The sequence below is a fragment of the Cinclus cinclus genome, chromosome 4, assembly GCF_963662255.1.
Source record: "Cinclus cinclus chromosome 4, bCinCin1.1, whole genome shotgun sequence".
In the NCBI taxonomy this organism is placed as follows: domain Eukaryota; kingdom Metazoa; phylum Chordata; class Aves; order Passeriformes; family Cinclidae; genus Cinclus; species Cinclus cinclus.
The window spans coordinates 49,958,044-49,979,309 of record NC_085049.1 but is presented as its reverse complement, the minus strand read 5'-3'; the positions used below and the strand labels follow the sequence as shown (position 1 = coordinate 49,979,309).

Sequence of the window (21,266 nt, the reverse complement as noted above, 5' to 3'; positions counted from 1 at the left end):
CTGAAAATTAATCAGGTAGTCTATTTCTTTTTAAACATGAGGAATTCTTACAGTCTAAAAACACTGTACACATAAAAATAAGCATTTTTATCTCCTAAAGTTCTGCAAATGGCAAAACATTAATTCAATAAGTACCAGTATATATCATTGTCTCAATATCATTACCTATCTTGTAGATTCATGTCTCTTTTTTTAAAAAAACAACTTCTGACAGAAAATAGTATAATAACAGGTAGTAAATGTAATATATAGTTATCCAATAACTACATGTTTTTATATAACTATGTGTTTTTAGGTAATCTGTGTAGTGTAATAGTTAGTATATTTCTATTCATTATTCTTATAAAACCCCTTTTCTTCTTATTTCTTTGTATCCAATTATCCTGTTGTTACATTTTCTTTCACAGCTTTCACATACTTGTGATTTCATTAAGATTTTAGGTTGTTTGCATTTTGATTTCTGTTCAGAGGACAGACATAGGACACACTGCAGTAGTTGGGCTGTAACTTTGGCTTTTCAGAGAAAGATTTTCACTGTTAATTTTCAGTGTAACTATTGGAGGTCACACCACCTGACCACAGGTGGAAAATGGTTGCCATTACTGTGGAGCAATGCTGAAAAAATCACTGATTTTGTGACTGATTTTAGAGGTAGCCTTCAACCCCATGTCAGCTTATTTTACTTGTCTTCTCTGCTCACACCAGAGATGAAGATTCACCGAACAATGTGAATTTTAAATATAGACTGAAAGAAAATTCAATTTTTCCTGTGCTGGTGGGAAATTCTAAGATGAACCTCAGAAAAGAATTGTCTTCTTAATTGGTTACCTCATTCCTCTGAGTACCTTAAGAAAAGTCTGTCTCATTTTAGTAAAAGTCTTTTCTTTTATGCTTTTCCCTGTGTTTCATTATTTATGACTCTACTTTTCTCTCCATTATCATCTGCTGGTTCCTTAATTTCTCCATTTACTATCCTGCTGTTAACTTTTTCTGCAAACAAATTTTTGTAAACAATGGAAGTCAAGATAAAATATTTTATATTGATTAGAATCCAGGTCCTGTAATAGCAAACTCTACTGGGTTATACTAATTTCAACTTATTGAGCCATCATTCCATAAAATGAATATTTTAACTTCTTTTATTTTCTGTATGTAAATCAGTGTCCATGTAGTCATGATGGTATGGTGTAGTTGAGCAGAGTAGGTGATAATCTACACTGATGTAGTTTGTACCAATAAATCTAATAATGCATTTCTGTTTCATGGAAATCAATCACTTCCATAATTGCTTTGTAAGTGATTTGAGAAATACAGGAAGCTGGGTATATTCTAAAAATTTTCTCCTTTCATCTTCATTTAGTTCTAATTAACACTTTAGATGCTCTAATTAACATCTTTGGAAGGATGTTGCATTCATTAAAAAATATGCACTAGAGCACTTTTCAGTCTTTAAATTACTATTTTTATATATTTTTATTCTTATAAAAGGTAGTGCAAAGTTCCAGAAACAATCCTGTTTACACAGAACACAATAATCAGCACGGCATCTTGAGCATCCTAAAATTTGCCCGGCATAAAACTCACTTGTCAGATTATTTCATAATTCATTGTCAAGCTTATGCTTTCCAGTAGGAAAAGCACAGCAATGATGCGTGGGTGATTCTGTCCTACCTGCTGCTGTTGATCTTCATCTTCTTTTCTCTGCAAGCTGCCTGTCCCTCTGAGTGCTTGACAACTGTAACAGCTTGACAGCATGAGGGAGCAGAAAATGCTCAGCAGCCCATGATGACTATTAATGCCAGAGTTTAATTGCAAATTACTGAAATCCCTAAAGCTGTTTCTAACAATTCTTTTGCGGTTTAAATGAATTATTGTTACAGTGTTATTTTAATGTGAAATCTTGTGATGTTCTCACAACTATTTGGAATATTAATTCTTGAACTATATATGTGGAGGAAAGTCCTTAGCATGTCCACAACTTATTGTGATTTCCTTCAAATGTTAAACATTGGTTCACACACCATCATCTTTAATGTCAATCTTTTATGTTTATATTCCCTTCCCCCATCACTGCAGCCCTGAGACACTTCATAATTCCATCAGTGTTGTTGACATTTGCACTTCCCACAGAAGCAGGGAAGATCTATTACCCTTTTTTTAATATAACTGTAATTGGGGAAAAGTTGAATAAAACAGCAGATTTATTGTCTAAAGTGGGGCAACAAAACTGGTGAAGGGTCTGAAGCACAAGTCTTGTAAGGAGCAGCTGAGGGAGCTGGAGATGTTTAGCCTGGAGAAAAGGAGGCTCAGGGGAGAATTTATCACTCTCTGCAGCTGTAGGTCAGGTGGGGTCAACCCCTTCTCCCAGGTAACAAGTGAGAGTACAAGAGGAAATGGCCTCAAGTTACACCAGGGGAAGTTTAGGTTGGGCATTAGGGAAAATTTCTTCATCAATAAGAACATCTTGGTGATTGGATACAGCATTGGAGCAGGCTGCCCAAGGAAATGGTAGGGTTGCCATCCCTGGAGGTATTTAAAAGATGTGTAGATATGGCACTTGGGCACTTTGTTTAGTGGAGAACTTGGCAGTGCAGGGTTAATATTTGGACTTGATGATCTTAGAGGTTTTCTTCAGCCTAAACAATTCTATTATTCTGTGAGTCTAGCAGTTCACCAGAGCAGGGGGCAACAATTTGCTGTCAGGTTCTCAATTACAGTCAGATGTCCTACCCTTTAGGGTTTCCTTCCCTTTCAGCAGAACTGGGAGTAATGTTTCACTAAGAGACCTGGTTAACAGTATTCCCTGCTCAGCTGGTTTTGCTGTTAGCAGTGCTCACAGAATTTGTGAAGAAATATTTTTTGTTGAAAAGCAAAGAGAAGGCATTTTTACAAATGAGAAACCTATGTTAGCATGCCTTCTTAAGCATTCCTAGAGCGGGTGGTAAGGAAAATTCCAGTGTTCAGAGGTAGTTTCCAGAAGAAAGGGTGCAAGTGCTTGAATAAATAAGAGCAGAAACAAAAACTATGCAATGTTCACAAGCACTGTTTTGGCTTTCCATGGGTCTTTTGTCACAGCTGTGACAATCAGTATACAGTAAAATAGGCATCGCAGCATTTTGCACTTGATTTATGTAACAACTGTGATATGTATGCAGACATTGGATTGTGTCTTTTCTTTCTCTGAAATGGTAGTTCTAAGCTAAAAACAAACTTAGCTTTTGTGTATGTTAAATGGGCGATTGTCATTGGTTTAGTATTATGTGTTATTAATGTTTCTAGCATGGCAGTAATGTAACCTAAATATGTTATCTGTAGCTCTGCAAAAGGCTAGAGTGCTGTACTGTTCATCTCAAGTAGCAAACTCCTCCACAATCACCCCATTAGAAATTCTGAGCTCCCACCACTCTGCTATCTTCTACTTGAAAACTTTAAAACCTCATTTACTTGTTTTGTCTCTTCATTACTCTCCTTGATCTCTGTTCTGGCTTTGCTCAGCAAGTTTCTTGTCTTCTGTCCATGCTAACTTCACATTCCTTGTTGGGATTGTATGTCTGCACCAGTTCAAAATGAGGTTCTGGATGTATGTTAGGATGGTTTTTTGTGTGCTCCTTTATTTATCTCTCTGCTGTAGGTTATGCGTAATTCCTTTTCCATGCCAAGATTTCCATGTCACCATCACTTTTCTTCTGTCCTAAACCAGATTTTCCCATTTTCCTTTCCAACTAACTCTTGCATACAGGCTCTCAGAAGTCCGTGATCATCACAGCATTGGCCTGGGAGAGAAGTAATTTAGGGTAGTAGGACACCAAATACAATAAATTTGCTCAGAGTTAGGCTGAAAAAAAGGTTGCCAAGGTTTTGTTACTCTGGACTGGTTTAGTGGGTGTCAGTTTGAGCATTAGACAGCTACAGACATGTGGAAGGAATGGCCATACTAAAAACTCAACTGTAGATCGATGTTTTCCCTTTTTCCCCAATATCTTCAGAAATCTGTAGCCTTTTGGCTGGATTTAGACTCATCCAGATGTAGCTATGATGCATTGAAAAATTTCTGTATAAAGAGAACTGATGAGGATGAGCCAGGCTGTAATAGAATCAGCCCAGAGGTGGGAATGACTGTGGGGAAATCGAAGTGCACAGCCTGGTTTAGAGTCAGATTTTGGCTACCCCAGGGCTGTGGAGCAGGGCAGAGTTAGGCTGCGCAGAGAAGGAACTGTTGCACTCTCACAGGCTCTATCAAGAGACAGGGCAGAGAGTAGGCTGAAGAATTTGAAATCAGCTGTTGACTTACTTTCCTCTAGCTCTCTCCCAGATAAACTAGATGGCCTAGAAAAAACATGACGATACAAGAATTTAGACCAAATTCATCAATTCAGTTCTATTTATGATAGCAATTAATAGTTTATTTAAGTACTACTAGGAACAGAAATACTCCATAAATATTTGTAAAATATTCTGATCGTATTTAATTTACAAACTTCTCACAGCCCCGCACTGGATTCTTTGTGACTTTATCATTAGGAAGTCTCTTCAATTTTGTGTGCTACTATGGGCTGCCTCAAATTATTTCAAATCTACCTATATCTGCTGTTAGCCCTTCAGGGATGAGAAAGCTTGTGAATTTCTTGTGAATTTCTTGTTCATTTGCTTTGGATAAATGCTGGGCATGACTTGGGTTCAGAAATGAGAGGGAGACCCTCCTTTCTTAAACTGTGGGGAGTCATTTTAACTCTCTTTGTATTAACATTGTTCACGTATTCATTCACTATATTTGGTGAAGAATATAGTTATTGCAACATAATAACCACGTGCAATTCCAGACACCAGAGCCATGTTTGAAGCACAGATGGCACCAAACCATAATCATTCTTAATCTGACCTAGTATCAACATACTACATCTCTAATGTAATTGCCTTCTGTTTTTTGCTCGTCTGTGTCTAGTAACTCATGTAAGAACAAAAAGCATTATGTAAGTGAGAATAACTCTGGATTACAGATAAATATATGTATTTAGTAATAGTAGCTATATTAAGAACCACATCAAAGGAGAAAGTTTAAACAATTGTCCATGTAACTTTCAGATTTCCAGTTCAATGACTTAGATATAATTGTTTGTTGTAATTACAGTACATTTAACATGCATTCTGACCCATAAATTTAGCTACCCTGAATTATCTTACAGCTAACCAAGTCTCTTTAATGTTCACACACTAAAAACAGCAATGGTAGCCCTATGAAAGTATAGGCAAATGAGGAATTTTCTATACAACATTAACATACCATTTTAATTTTTCCTTTAACCTCAGATTAAGAACGAAAACTAAATATAATATGGTTTTAAAATATGTTATTTATGGTCTACTTTACAGTTGTTTATGGGCTTCTCTGTTTTTGTTGTGTTTTTAATACAGCAGAGAAAATAAATATTTTAGAGCATGTGCTAGTGATGACCACCATTAGCTGTGGCAGCTCTAATGACTAGTCTTAAAAATCTAGTAAAATATACTGTTCACTCCTACATAATTTGTTTAGTTGCTTTCAAGATAAATTGAAAATATATCACAGCTAGGCTGAATTAATTGTAAACTTATTTAATATTTTTGCATGATTCTTTAGACTGTCTTTGCTTATTTGGCTGTCAATACTCATCAATTAATATCACAGATTATATGTAAATATGCAATTAATTTAGTAAAATGGTGACCCTATGTTTAATGATTTGTTGATCTTACTTTCCATGGCAGAGTTTTGAATGAAATCATTAGTTGATTTTTCTATTTTTCCATTTATTCCATCTGATTTGAAAAATGAAGTATTGCTAATAGTTCCAGCAATCTCACCTACAATGAGGTTGCCAAGAAAATTGCTGTTTGTTATCGTGCACTTCTTTTTTTAGAATAACTGTAGCATTTAGGGACACAGAAATTAATAACTTTTTATTTCAAATCCAATAGCTGTTACTGGAGCATTTGGAGTGCCTTGTCTCGAGACATGAAAGGTCCCTGAGGATGACAGTGGTAAAACGGCAAGCACAGTCTCCCTCAGGAGTTTCCAGTGAAGTTGAGGTCCTCAAAGCTCTGAAATCTCTGTTCGAGCACCACAAGGCTTTGGATGAAAAGGTACAGTATGGGGAAAAAAGCTTACCAAATACAGTCTTTTAACTTGCCCAATTGTGCTTCATGATGCAGCAGAGCAACCGTATTGTTTGTTTACACCTTGGAATAAATTCTGTACTTAGAGCATTTACAGATATCCAGAGGAATCTGGATGGCAAGAATGTATGGTCAATAACTGTAATGCACTCAAGGTCATTTCAGCTATCTTTTGTAGACTATAGAAATGACTTTTCAAAATAAACAAATCTCACCCCTACCAGACATGCTTCTCCTATTTAGCACTTAATAAAGATGATCCTGTGGAATTTATTGAATGTAAAATGTGCTTTTAAGTTATGACCATGAAAATGTAGATATATCTCAAATTTTAAAAACACACAGAGAGGCAGAATGAGATGTCCCTAACTCCATAAGGGAACTTGGCTCTTAGATATTTTAAGAGGAAAACCTCCTAAATTTCAGAGGTCTTTCTATCCTCTTCTACATAAGGACAGTTCCCTTTACAAGTAGCATGACCTATAGTAAGTAGTACATTCTTCATTGTCAGAAGTGATGAAGGACCTGCAGAACCAAATCAAGGTAAAAAACAATGATAATTGCATCAAGTCATGCTAATGAAGAGGGTCTTTCCACTGCATTCCTCATGTATCCTTTACTGGAAAGACTATATTCAAAGTGAATGTATCTTTGTACAACTTTGAATTATCACCTTGAGTATTGTGTACATGAATTCAAAAATCTAGTTCAAGTCTAGAAACAATGTGCTCGGAAGGTGATGTATCTGAATTAGTGAGCGCCTGAAAACTACACATGCAGGGAGCATGTGAGAAACAGAGCTCATGAGCAAAGAACCTTGTTCCTTATGGGGTCTATTTTGGCTGATTTGTTTGTTGCTGCTGCTGAGTTGCTTCGCTGGTTGAGATGGCTGAGTAAGCAGGGATTACATTGTGCAGCACAGCACCTGAAACCATTGACTGCACAGATGAGCTGTATTGTACAGGACCATTTCAATAGTCTTACAGTAAAAAATTCCGCTTTCAGAAATATACTCAGAAAGCTGACTTAATGAAAGTAGATGTAGATAAATAGCAATATACATATATATACCATTGGTACTGAAAGGATGAGGCACTGTGGTTTGTGAGTCAAACTAGGTTAACTATCAAGTTCAAAGTTTAATAAATTTAAGGAACTTGGACCAAATAAAAACTTTTTATGTGTTTGGGTGTATATTTTGGGTTATATGTTCTACTCAGATATCATGAAAACATCTTTAAAGAAAATCTAGAAAAGGAAATATAATGACTTCTAGCCACTGTAATAAGCTTTTGGATGTCATTAAGACTTAAAAAGTCCTGTATTATTAAAAAGATCTTTTGAGGACTGATGGGGTTTATGCTCTGAGCTTTGATCTTTTATCCAGCACTTTAAATATCGGTAAAACTAGGGTAGGGAGCTCTCCAGCTTTTATACTTTTTGACATTGTGTTGGATAAGTATGAAAAATACTAAGAACTAAACTTGAAATAGATTCTGATTATTCAACAGTTGTCTACCTCTTACACATTTTCTTTTTTGATTGTTTTAGTATTTCGGTACTATGCAGTTTATTTTACATCCCATTTTGAAAACTGTTGTACCAAATTAGATTGAAGCTACATGTAATATTTTGACCTGCATTATTGAAAAAAACTGACTTACATTGTTCAAAATTCTATTCCTATATTATTTCAAATATAATAGGTTAAAAATCAATATTCAGCACATTAAAACCTTTGTAATGACACAGGTAGACATCTTATGTATCTAGTTGATTGCTGTCCCAGTGGTAATGACATTTATCAGGGTACAAAAGTCAACCATCTGCAATTATATTAAAAGAAGATTTGCTCCATTATAAAACAAGTTTTATAATTGGTTGGTCAAAATTACTTTTCCGGCATGCTGTTTATCTATGCGTGGAACCTTTTTTATTTTGATGCAATAAATTATATTTTTATTATAGAACATTCTGAGATAAGTCCAGTAAACAGTATAATAAGTTATTTAAAAATAATTTGTTATAAACCCAGCGCACATTATTTTCAAGTACAAATCCTATATAAAAATAACTGGTTTTGTTACAATGTCTCTGGAAGGGTTGAATCAAAGATGTTGCATATATCACCCAGATACTTGATAATATAATGCTTTCACAAATTGTCAGCATTATGGCGATTTTTATTTAAAAATAATAAAAGTAAAAAAGACTGCATGCACCCAAATGTGCTAAAATTTTTTTTATGGCATGTGAGTCATATATTCTGCATGGTGACAGAAAAATTATGTAAGATAGATTTGTTTCAGACCCTTCAGAAATAAGATATCTATCCAGCTATAAAAATGCATTGAAGATTTTCAGGGACTAGTAGAACAATGTGGGTTGAATCTCCTGAGAGACATCTGGCCCAATCTCCTGCTCAAAGCAGGACCAACTGTTTCAGGTTGCTTAGGGTCCTGTCCAATAACTTCTGAATATTTCTAGGCAGGAAATCTATTCTGGTGTTTCACCACCCTCACTCTATTTTTTTTCCCAAAATACCTATCTGGAGCTTCTGTGGAGTGTTGCACTTGTTCCCTCTTGTCCTGCAAGGTCTTCACTTCTTGCATCTGCAAGAAGAATCTGGCTTTACTTCCTCCACATCTTCTGTTTATCTGGTTGTAGACAGCAATTAGATGTCCCACAAACTTTTCCTTCTTCACTTTGACTGAATCCAGCTCTCCCAGCCTGTCTCATATGCTGTGTGCTCCAGCCCGTGGCCAACTTGGTGGGCCTTCATTGAAATCTGCCAATATCTTGCTTCTACCAGGAAGCCTGAAACCAAACGCAGCCTCCAGAGTCTGGAGGGAAATGATCTTTTCCTCCAACCCACTGGCCAAGCTGTGTGCTGGCCTTTTTCACCACTAAGTCTTTTCTGCAAAACTTCTTTCTCTTCCCAAAGCCTGTCTCGTTCCCTAGGGTAATGAATTTTGTGGCAATGGGATGCCACAAGACTTTGTGTCACTGCTCACAAACCTCTGAACCTCGCAGTCCATTCCATTTTTGATGCATCACGGAATCTATTTCACCAATTCACATCTCACCAGTTTCTCTAGAGATAAATGGAAGATCTTGCAGAAAAAATCAGTAAAGACAAAAAGGATTCACTGTTTTCCCCTCTTCCATGCAGCCAGTCCTCTCATCATGCAAGGCAGGAAGGTTGGCCAGATATCATTTGGTTTTGACAAGGTTGTACTGGCTCTCCCCAGTCACCATCTTGTCCTTTATGTGCCTGAAAATACTTCATGAATGATTTACTTTATAACCTTCCCTATAATGGCCAGCTTCTACTTTCCTGGGTCTTCCCAGGATAACTCCACTATTTCGTGAAGAAGGACAAAACAGACTTCTGCTCCTTTCAAAGTTGAAAAAGCAATCAAGTCTCTTGGCATTCCTGCACAGAGTCAGTCTATTGTCTTTGATTTTTGTATGTCTTGTCTTCTTGTATTGTGGGTAATCTTCACACACACAGGCTGTTGCTGTGCTCAGGGGAGGCCTGCAGACAGAACCTCACTGTAAAAATAAGGCAAAAAACACAATTTATGATGCACTGATGCCACAGCAAAATAAACAGTGCCCCATCAGAAAATGCACAAAAATCTGACGTAGGTTAATGGATAAAGAGCAATCAAAACTGTCAAAAGTGCACTGGAAATATATCATGATCCTTTGCAAGTGAATAATGTAAATTTTTCTTTAGTTTTTTCTTCACAAAAAATGTTGACACTGAAACTATTAATGTAGTTGTTACATTCATGGAAAAGCATAACAAAATATTTTCATGAGAAGTTTTGCCCTTTAAACTTACAGAAATATGAAGAAAAAAATCTTAACATTATTCCTAGATGCAAATCTTCTTTCATGTTTTCACTTCCTACACTAAAACTCCTTGATGTGTTGTAACAAGCTCTATCACAAAAATTGACTGATCATGAAAGGATTGCTACATGCACAGTACAAGAGATACAAAACCATCCTCATTACTATAAGAAAATGCAATGAATCCTACTAACAGATTGGAAAATGAAAAATAAAACATATAAATTTCTAAGCAGGCCTGCTTAAGTATAAAAAGAACCAGGAGTGATACCTTACATCAAAGTCTATTGACTTGCTACCTATTATGTGGAGTCTGGGCTTTGCCTTTCCCTTTTGTCTGAAAGATGGATCACCACAGAGAGATCACAGCTGTAATTGCATTATTCTGAGAAAACATGGCTGTCACTGCAGTTTTTTCAGAGTCTGACAGCTCCTTCAGGATCCTTCTCATTATCTACATGCCACAGCCCTGGAGAATGAAATCTTGATATGAGTTTCCCATGTAAGAGAGCCAGTCCTGCTGGGCTGAACCCAGTAGGTACCTCCTAGTAAGCAGGAAGTGGTAAGAGTATGACTTAGTCTTACCCCATGGTCTGTATGAGATCTTAGTAGTGCCAAACAAAAGTCTTCACAGACTGGTTTTGCAGTTTTAATGTATTTTGTGAGAACTATTATTTTAGGGCCTGGGGATAATAACAGTTAAGTTTAGTTTAGCAATGTTTACCATTACAAGTGTCCCTCTGAAAGATCTCATTATGTCTCCTTGGATAAGTTGTGTCACAGCAAATGAAATGGATACCACACTAACTTTAATTATTATTATTATTATTATTAATTATTAATTTTTGCAGAAACTATACATATTTTCTAAAAAAAAATTATGTAATGATACTAACATTTTTAGAAATATAGAACCAAAACACATGGGCAGTTCTCCTAACAATTTTAAATTTTCATCATGTGAGAAGTTAAATTCAGTGACTGTTTTTCCTAAGTGTAAGGTTAGGTTACATCTCACAAACAATGAGCATTGTTAAAAAAAGTGAAGTTTTAAACACTAGAACTTAGGAGTGCTTTGGGCTAGGACCAATGTGAAATTCTGACTTAACATTTCTTACAGCTTTTGTTATTGTATAAGTCAGGTAAAATTTTCAGCACTATCCATAGAGTGGAAACCTCCCTTCAGTTATTCACCCTGTCATTCTTAATGCTACTGGTCTCAAACACTTCTCTTACTGCTGTTAAGTAGCTCATACCTTTGTGGGCTTTTTTCATGCAATTAAAAGTTGTGGAAACAGTGTAAGACAGCACTACAAAATATATTGTGATATTATATATGAATATATATATGGAATTGTTTATAAAAGAGCAAGTGAAGACAATATTTCCTAGAAATTATTAGAGCTGAATAAAAATAGAAGCTTATGTTAACTTCATGGTTAGAATAGACATTGAGTAGGTCAGGAAATACATAGTCCTTATATGCAATTCAGGAAGAACAAAAGGTAGAAAAATTATTATGTTACTTGTGCCATTCTGTAGTTCTGTTTTTGACTTCTATCTATTTCAACATGCTTGTTGTCCTGCAGACATTTTTCCTATTTTGCTTTAAACTTTGGGTTCAACTTTTAAAATGGGCATTTGGAAAGAAGAAAGAAACAACTTCTCCAAACCCAGCTTTTTGGTCAGTGTTGTAAGAAAAGTGTCCAGTTGATCTTCACAGTGGAAAGCAGCTACCAGATCTTACTGTCTTGGCTAAGAATCAAAAAACCCGCTTGTTCTCTTGAGATTAATTAATGGCAGAAAAGTATATTTAATATTCTTGCAAACAAAATTAGCCTATTTATGTCAGCATTGTCACTATCTTTCTATTCATTAGCAGGTAACCAGGAGAACTTTTATTCAATAGAATAAATGGATAAAAAGTGATTTAATTCTAGCATGTAAGTGTTTTTTTAAAAGCTCTTTATGGGCTGCAGATCTGAAGAGAATGAAGAATTTGACAGCAAGTAAAAAAGTAGGAAGCAGTTGCTAGGAGACAGAGAAAGATGGGTGATATTTTGCACTGACAGCAGTGCTAACGTGACATTGACTATGTTACATTTAAAGATAATGTGGTCGCATTTAAAAGCCAGAAGAATACCCAGTCATCTGGGCATATGTTAGCTACACCCTCAAACATGGAGAGAGCAACTCTTTCCTGCCGTGCCTGTGACACTACAATCATAAAATCACAAAATGTTTCTGGTTGGAAGAAATAAATAAAAATCACCTAGTCTGAACCCCCTGCTGTGTTAGGAACACCATTCACTGGTCTGTAATGCTCAAGGCCCCATCCAAACTGGCCTTGAACACTTCCAGGCATGGGACATCCACAACTGCTCTGGGCAGCCTGTTCCAGTGTCTCACCATCCTCACAGTAAAATTTGTCTTCCTAATAACTAATTTAAATCTGTCCTCTTACAGTTTAAATCCCTTCCACCTTGTCCTGTCACTACCTGCCCTTGTAAAATGACCCTCTCCATCTCTCTTATAAGCCCCTTTAGAAACTGGACAGTGCTATAAATTATCCCTAGAGCCTTCTATTCTCTAGGTATTTGTCCTTTATTATAGCATTTCTGTTAGATCAGTGGACATCTGATTAGTCTTACTTCCTGAAACCTTTTTTTAGTAAAGCTTAATCATGTGCCCAAGAAAATATGAAGAATCATATTAAATATAAGAAGAGTAACTTCTGAAGTGATACACATAATCTCACTAAGATAATTCTTATTAACCCTAGTTACTCAGTTACTGTCACTTCCAGAAAATAAGAAACAGTGTAATATGTCAATCACTAATTGGCATTTATCATATAAAAAACAAACAAACAAAAAAAGCAGATAAATATACTTTGCATTTGTTCCACTTCCTTTTTCTTTAATAAGATAGTGACCCAGAACAACAACCTTTCCTGCATCTCTCAAAATTTAGGATGGTTCTATTTGAGATTTTTTCTTTTTTTTTTCCTTTTTTTTTTTTTTTTGCTGTAATCATGAATTTTAAGACAGAGTCCAATAAAAAAATCCTTTGCAATACATTCGTATATGACTGAGAAAGAAATGTAACATGAGAAATAAAGTTGAAGCTTCTGGATTTTAAACCAGAGTAAATTTCTCCTTCAGATCAGAGTGTTGATGTAGCTTTTCATTTTTTTACTAATGGAATCAAAGACCTCCCTCTACTTTAACAGCTGTTATTTATGTTTGAAAATGAAGAATTTGTTGCAGCCTTTCCAATGTTACTATGGAAAGTGTGAATCTGAATTTGTTGTTCACTGGTCAGATGAAAGGATAAAAAGATATTTTCTGTGCCAAGGCAGAGTTTATTTCAGTTCCTTTAGCAACAGTTAGATTCAGAGAACAAATAAGAGTCATCAGGCTGCAATTTTGGTTAGGTCATTATTTAAAAAGGCACTGTATTAACTATGTATGTGGAAGGAAGGTGAGGTGAGGCAAGGCAAGGCAGGACAAAGGAAACAACTTCCAACTGTTGCTCTGTGTTACACTGGTAATGCTCAATGTTGTCACTGACAATAGGCCAAGAATGAAATGTCTTTGAATATAATAGCTCAATAGTCAGAATAGAAACATTATTTCTCTCCCTAGTTTTGCTGAAGTGCCATGCAAAAATTGTGACTCCAGAGTTGTCTGTTGTTTAGAGGGATTGTTATTTACAAGCTGTAAAATGGCTGTATAAAGCCCACGAAGATTCAGTTCTACAGTGCCACAGTGTGTAAAGTTTAAGGATAATTCTTCTGATTCCAGTTCCTTGTAGAGATGTGACATCCTCATTAATGTGGCCTAGTTGGTTTGCAAATTCTAGCACACTTCAAAGTGAATGTCAGTCTTAGACATATTATAATGTATTTTTTAAAATACATTCTCCTTTATACAACACTTGGGCTTGAATACATGGAGGTTTCAGAAAAAAAAATTCAAGTTGCCAACTCATTGTAGTTCATCTTGACTTTTAACAACTTCTTGCTTGTGAATTTTCTCTCAATCATCTTTTCCCAAGGCAGTGCTTACAGCCAAAGGAATTGAAGACAGAAACATGATTGTAATTTTCCCATGTTTGTTTATATATATATATATATATATATATATATATATATATATCTAATCTGAGACTTTTGTAAAGAGGCCGTTGTATATCTGCTCCCATTCTGGTTAGAGAAGTTGAAATCAGGTCTCTTGAAGACAGGTCATACACTCCTCACCAGTTGTTTTAAATAAACTATGTAAATAGAAACAAAAGCCTCAAAGTACTGCATTCAAACTATATTTGCATTTGTTGGAGAGGGTGAATGCTTTTATTTTTAAGTGTTCATTTCCTGAATATGTATTTCATCTTTAGATGTAGCCAGTTTTAAAGTCAAGTGAACATGAAGTGTTACAATTTTGTTAACTAATTTTCATCTACTAAATTCTAATCCATTCTTGGGATATAGTGAATCTGTTTGAAAATCTCATTTCTATCAATAGTAAATGAAAATGAAGTGTGTAAGGAAAGGTAATATTTGTTAGACTAAGAACTATCACTGGAAAAAAATATGAAAGCATCGGGACATATACAGCTGTTTTAGGATCTCCTGTATCTGCCAAGGATGTGAGAACAATGAAAATATGTCATGTTTCTTTGTAAATGAAAGACTGATTTTGTTTTGCTTTATTTTCCAGCTACATCTCTTGGTGTAAAAGAGTATGCTACCTTACCCTACAAATATTGCTAATAGCCTTAAACACCTGTGGATCAGCAGCTGGAACAGCATTGCTGCGGTGTAGCTGGAACATGTAAAGAAATACACTTTGAGTGTTGACTGATTAGCCAGGTTATGAACTCATTTATTATGAGGTGCCTAATGAAGTTCTGTAGATTAGGATAATCAAAGGGTCCCTAAACAGTCAGGAAAGAGAATCACACACAGCACTGGAAGTCACTTCAGGTCTGATTTGCCTTTGGTTGTACTGGGAGACTGCAGCAGCATTGCTAGGTTAGGTTACATGAGCCACACCAGCTGACAAGGAGCTAAAGCACTCAAAACATCTGTGACTGTGCCTTCAGACACATTTAGTATTCATTTATTATTAACTATTAATAATCAATATTTAACAATAATTAAAATACTAGTAATAATAATAAATGAGATCACAGTCATCCTTGGAACAGAATAGGTTATTTGTTAAACTGGTGCAAACAGAGTAATTTTCTACTTGTGAGAGTACACATTGTTTATGACTTTTTGCAAAACTGAAAGAAATGCATGGTGATACAAAACATCTCTAGTATATGCGCCTGAAGGCAATGCTACAGGTTATTTTTCAATTAATTTATTGCATTCAGTTACTATAAACAGATTAGTTATCTTCCATGGAGTGAACTTTAGAAAACTGCAAATGTTTTTCTCTTTATCCTTTGTAAAAGATGTTTGTGAAAATTTTATTTTTATGCCTAATGTGGTCTTAATATATTTTCATTTGCTGTGTATTCCATAAAATTACAGGCAGACTGTGGAACAGCAGTGTGACATTTAAAGATTGACACCTATTTTAATGGGTTAAGTTTTCTTATAGTTAGGTTTAAATGTTTACTACACAGTATGTCTCATGAAAGGATGCAACACACATGCCTGCAAATGGAGTGACAGGGCATACAGTAGAGCATATGGCAGATTATATAATCTTTAAAGACTAATAGAAATTACGTTACTGCATATATTTTGATTTTTCTTCTAGGTAAGGGAACGACTGAGGGTTTCTTTAGAAAGAGTCTCTGCACTGGAAGAAGAACTAGCTGCTGCTAACCAGGAGGTAACATAAAACACTTTCTCCCCTTTTGAGATTAAATTTCTCTAATATTCTGTCCCATGTGTTCCCTGTCACTTTCTTCAAAAGTGTTAGAAAAAAACCTAAAAAAACCACAAACAGACAAACAAAACCAAAATGAAACAAAACTAAAGAAAAATTACATTCTGAGTAAGCTTCTCAGTGAGGCTTGTTTAAGGTGGTTGTGAGATTAATACAACCTTCTGTTTACTGATGTATTCCCTCCTTCTCTTCCCTTGTGAGCAATCCAAAATCTAAGAGCTAGTGACAGATTCCAAAATTTTTTATTGGACTTGAAAAAGGAGCGAACCAACAAATATGTCAAATACTATAAATAATTCAATAACCTGAATTTCCATTTTACTATATAATTAAGTAAAACACACACACATGTATATATACTCATTATATAAACGTTGACATTGATGCAGGAAGGATTATGGATGACTGAATTGTAGGTTTGTCTCTTCCCTTTTAATTCCAGTGTATCATGGTATACTGTGGTGCCATGTAACTATTGCCAACCTGGACAAGAGATATTTTTTCCTGTTTGCAGAATGTTCTCTTTTGTTTGAAAGGGTGATCAGAAAAACATGTTTGTATTTAACAGCTGTACACTACACACATATAGAAAGAAAGTTTGCACCCTAGAGAGGTGATTTTGAGGCCAGATAATATAAAAACTGGAGTCTGCTGGTGACTTTACCCTTCCCCTCATGTTCTCAACCCACCTGACATGTGCTTTTAACACTGTTAAAAATAAACCAGATAAGCAAGTTGGATTAAAACTATTTGGGTTATGGCCATTTCCTGGTGTCATTTTATTCAGGGTTAAGACAAACACTGAAAGAAGCCACAGTCTAAAACGCTACCAAACAATTCTTGAAAAGTTTAAGACCCATAATTCAGAATAATGTGTGATAATGTAAAGTAGAGACTACTAAAGTATTTTTAACTAATTTAAACTGGAAAAGGTATTTTCTTAAAGTTACCTCTTAGAAACAGGATCTTCAATTAATGTATTATTACTTCTTTTTTATATAAGTATGATAAACTATAGAACTATTAATATGATTCATCCCTTTGCTCTCTGAAGTAACTTCACTTCATCTGTTAAAAAATAAGATTCTTTTTTCAGCAGGATCCTGAAAAGTTGTGTTCAAATAATATAGTTACACTATATTGTGTATTCTGTTATTTGCGCTAGGTTTTATTAAATAGCAAGTAGTCCTTTTGGTCAGTTGAGCCAACTGAGATACATCACACTCCTCCAATCCCTCCAGCTCATCATCCAATTAAATCCAAGTTCACTGCGCTGGGCATAGGACCAGGTCTTTAGGGAATTGCCTTGCTATTTGGTGTTTTGAAAATTTAGTGAAACTTTTTTGACAGTAAGGAATAAAAGCATGCATAATGAAATTAAATTGAAAGAGGACTTCCATAGCTTTTCTTGCCCAAATCCTTAGAAATGTTGAACAATATTTGTGTCTACACGACACTGAAGACATTTAGAAGGACACTGAATCAATCAAGCATAACATGACCATTAACACAATCTGGATATTGTTATTCCACTTTCCTCTGAGAGATTGGTAAAGCTGAAATTCAATTCAGTAATAATGGAAAAAGAGTGAAATGGGAAGAGATGTGGAAGAGAACAAGTGGATTGCTTTCAAACAGTTATGCATTTGAACAAGAGTTCAGGTACTTTTCACACAATTAGTTATTCGAGTAAGACAAAATCAATTAGACCGCTGCAGTTTTTAAGTCTAGTTTTCGTTGTGCTAAATTCCACAGTGAATACACAGGCAATAAAATGCTTTAAAATTTTATTGTATTATATATGAAAATAAATGGGCTTAGTTTCTTGGGGAATTGAATATATGGGTTTCAGTAATTTCTATAGTCCTGTCTTGGTGTCTGTTCTCTCAGGGGAATTAGTATTTTCTTTCATATGCATTTTCTCATACTTATTCTAAGAGTGTACTATATACAGGACTATATCTATACATAAAATAATGACAGTAAATTACTTCCCTGATTTAACAAATTACATTTAGGTATATGACAAGTTTCAGATAAAAGGTAGCAGAAATGTGTGTGTTAAAATATTCCCTCTCCCTAAGAGCTTGTGGTTGTGGCTCTGACACAGCAACAGTGAGAAGCTGCAGACATTCAAGAGTACTTATTGGAAATATTCTTGTATTTAAAAATCCCAAAGCTGGAAGAGAACAACTGTAGTATTTCATCATTAGGTGGCAACGAAGCTCTCATTAAACAGTCTTTGTGGCATATTACACACATAACAAAGGGAGTGAAATCATCTGTAACTGGAGCAATTGGGGTGGGCATTTGGACCTGTTGAGGGAACTCAGCTTGTGTAGCTGATGCTTACATGTAGTTACACATGGGTAATAGAGAAGGGTTTTCGTCTTATGAGCTTATATTTTATGAAAGCTTCTATTTTATTAAAGAGCGGATTAAAAATTCTTTAAATATATGTTTTGCTAGAGGATAAGGCTATTTGACTAGATATTTTATTTTGCTGCAGCTGATTAGTGATTGTGAAAGGGGCGATTGCTCATAGCACCAAAGTGAATTGCTGTTAGTGAGTTTTTGTGCAGACAGGAGCAAGAAAACTGCAGTAATAAAATTCCATGTTCATCCTGCATTTTCTTTTTCATTTCTGCTTACACTCAAAGCCATTATTAGTTCACAACTAGGAGATGTCCTGTTCATTATGTCTGTTGTAGACAAGATAATTAGAAGATAATGTTAACAATTATTTTTGATAAATTTACCTCCTGTTTTTAATTAAAATTACTGTAAAACATAGGTACTTTTGCTTACCCCCTAGGTGCTTTTAAAATTGTGCTGGCTGTCAGCTTCTTCCATGTAACCTATGGTCTCTCCAAGTAGTTTTATTGCTGAGGGTTATAATTTGCAGTTAGCAATTAGGCAAGCTGCAAGTGGGACATCCAATAACAAAACTGAGTGGTACAATAGTGTTCTGTGAATATTTTTCAAGAGAAATGTGATGTTTTTCAGTGAGTGTAGGAATATTTGCTAAGTTGAACAACGATCTGCTAACTAGCCTCCTTTTTACACACTAATTTGAGAAGAGTGAGTCTCATTGGCAAGAGAAGTAAATTTATCTTCACGGTTTTGTCATTCATGATCTTAATGGCAATTTAATGTTGAAAATACTGACAAGATAACTACTTTTTTTCTACAGCTTTAGAAATACTCCTATTACCATTACAAATGTGAATCTCTGTTAAGAGTATGCTATACTACACACATGCAAACAGCACACCAAGGTTAGTCATGAGTGCCATATGTTCCCTGGAACCCAAGTGCTAGCAGCTTCCACCACTCAAGAGTACATAGATTATAGACCATGGCCCATAGTGGCACTTTTAAATCCATTTCTGCAGCAATGTGTAGTGTTAAATGACAACTGTTGAAATTTTCATTAACAGATGCCCCTGTTTCCAAGAGCCTTCAACAAACAGTTAAAAAAAACACCCAACCAACCAACCAACCAAAGAAAGAAAAAAACAACAAAAACAAAAAAACCCACCCAAACAACATTTAAAGCTTTATTCCAAGGTTTTTTTGTAAAATCAAGTTTTATACATAGTTAATAAAACACTGGAATTATTTTTTTATGATTATGTTTAATTGGCACATCATTCTTGTCCTGTTCATTTTAAACAATTATCGATCCCTTGCAACAGATTTCTGTGTTAATAAGAATCATATGATAAGTGGCATTCCCATTCCAAAACCCTATTTTGTTTCCAGTTAATATGCTGGCTTTTCCCTCTTTCCTCATTAGTGGAAACTGTGGCATGAAAAATATGGCTTTACTTACATTTATTACCACAAAGATACTCTTTAAGAACCCAGAAAGCATTGGGATTGCAGAATATTAAATTACAGAAACTGCTGATTTGACTGTATATATCACTGTACTACCATATGCTTTTCCTCAGCATTTGCTCCAATTGCCAATGCTATTGCCAGATGCCAAATACCATTATATTGCCACTGTCGACTGGCACATAGATTATATTTTAAAACACTCACGCTTCATTTCAAAGCCTCATTGTTACAATTGCTTCTGCAAAAGTTTACTTGACTTTGAGGCTGAATTTTACTGCTGGAGCTCTCAGAGACCTTCTAGTAGTTTTGTTCATAGATCACTGCTTCATGTAACTGCATAGATTCTCCTGTTTAGGCAGTGGGTATCTTCTTGACAATGGGCCACTTTATTCATTAGGGTACCCTAATGCTAATTTTATAGCATTTATGAAAGAATTCATAAATTACTTACATCACTGAAAAGAGATGATGGTTTGAAATTTCAGATTCTTTATATTCCGTACCAGGGACCATAGGAAATGCATCCACTTATTCAGCAAAAACTTCCAAATACCATATAAATTGCCAAACTTCTGCTGTTCAGGGCAAATCAAGATCACAGTAAGAAATGCAATAAAATTGTTACAGCTGAGGACAGTTTTGGCTCTGACCATGAGGGATGCTGCAGACATGACTATGGTATCATTACTGCTAATGAGATATTCTGTAGTAGCATTTTTTTACAGGGGTTTCTTGGTGGCCTTAGGTTTTCTGTGTAAGGACAATTCAAAGTGATTTTTGGACTGAAAGTGCTGTGAAAGGAATAGTTTGCTTGAAAAAACAGATGTGCATTTCTTGAACATACAATTTACAAAAATTTCATCAATCCAGAATTCAGAAATTATATATATCAAACCTTTGGATAGGTGGAATCCGAGGACCTTATTTTTTTTTTCTGAAGGCCAGGCAGATTACTTCTATCTCCTGGTGACTTGAGGCATACATTTTTTTGCAAAGTATGTGAAACACCCTTCTTTTATAGTATCTCCTTTCACCATATTTTCTCAGAATGCAACTGCAAGTTACTGCTTTCTGAACTCTCCTACGTGTTAATTTTTTTAGTTTCTTTGTAGGCTATAGATTTGCAGATGTCTGACTCTGAAGAGATATTCTTTGTGGTCTGAACTTTAGTTTAAATGTCTATGTAAATGTAGCAAAATATATCTTTTTTTCAAAGTTGCACATAATTAAAAATATCTTGATTTGAAATGTAATTTTAAATGCTATATATAATCGCTTTTTAGTCTGCCTTTAACCTTAGCCATCTAATTAAATGTTACCTCTGCAGCAAGTTATTGTTGCCCTTAAGTTTTAAATGTGGCAATGATGCAAAATGATGATTTTTTTTTGGTGATTATTTCTTATACTATATACTTTACAGCATTAATTTATTTCTCTACACATCTGAGTTAGTGTGTGTAGCATGGCAATTGAAGAAGTGGAAAATTAATACATCAG

General features: G+C 35.2%; 1 protein-coding gene across 7 annotated transcripts in view; it reads left to right on the top strand.

Moving 5' to 3' along the window:
- PPFIA2 (PTPRF interacting protein alpha 2) overlaps positions 1–21,266 on the top strand; it is a 264,534-nt gene that overhangs the window by 159,510 nt on the left and 83,758 nt on the right. For 6 of the 7 annotated variants that reach the window (XM_062491235.1, XM_062491236.1, XM_062491231.1 and 3 more), the window contains 2 exons: positions 5,956–6,120; positions 15,792–15,866. In XM_062491235.1, the coding sequence (XP_062347219.1) occupies positions 5,956–6,120; positions 15,792–15,866 (240 nt within the window). The remainder of the gene's footprint in view (positions 1–5,955; positions 6,121–15,791; positions 15,867–21,266) is intronic. The other variant, XM_062491238.1, reaches the window with a different exon arrangement.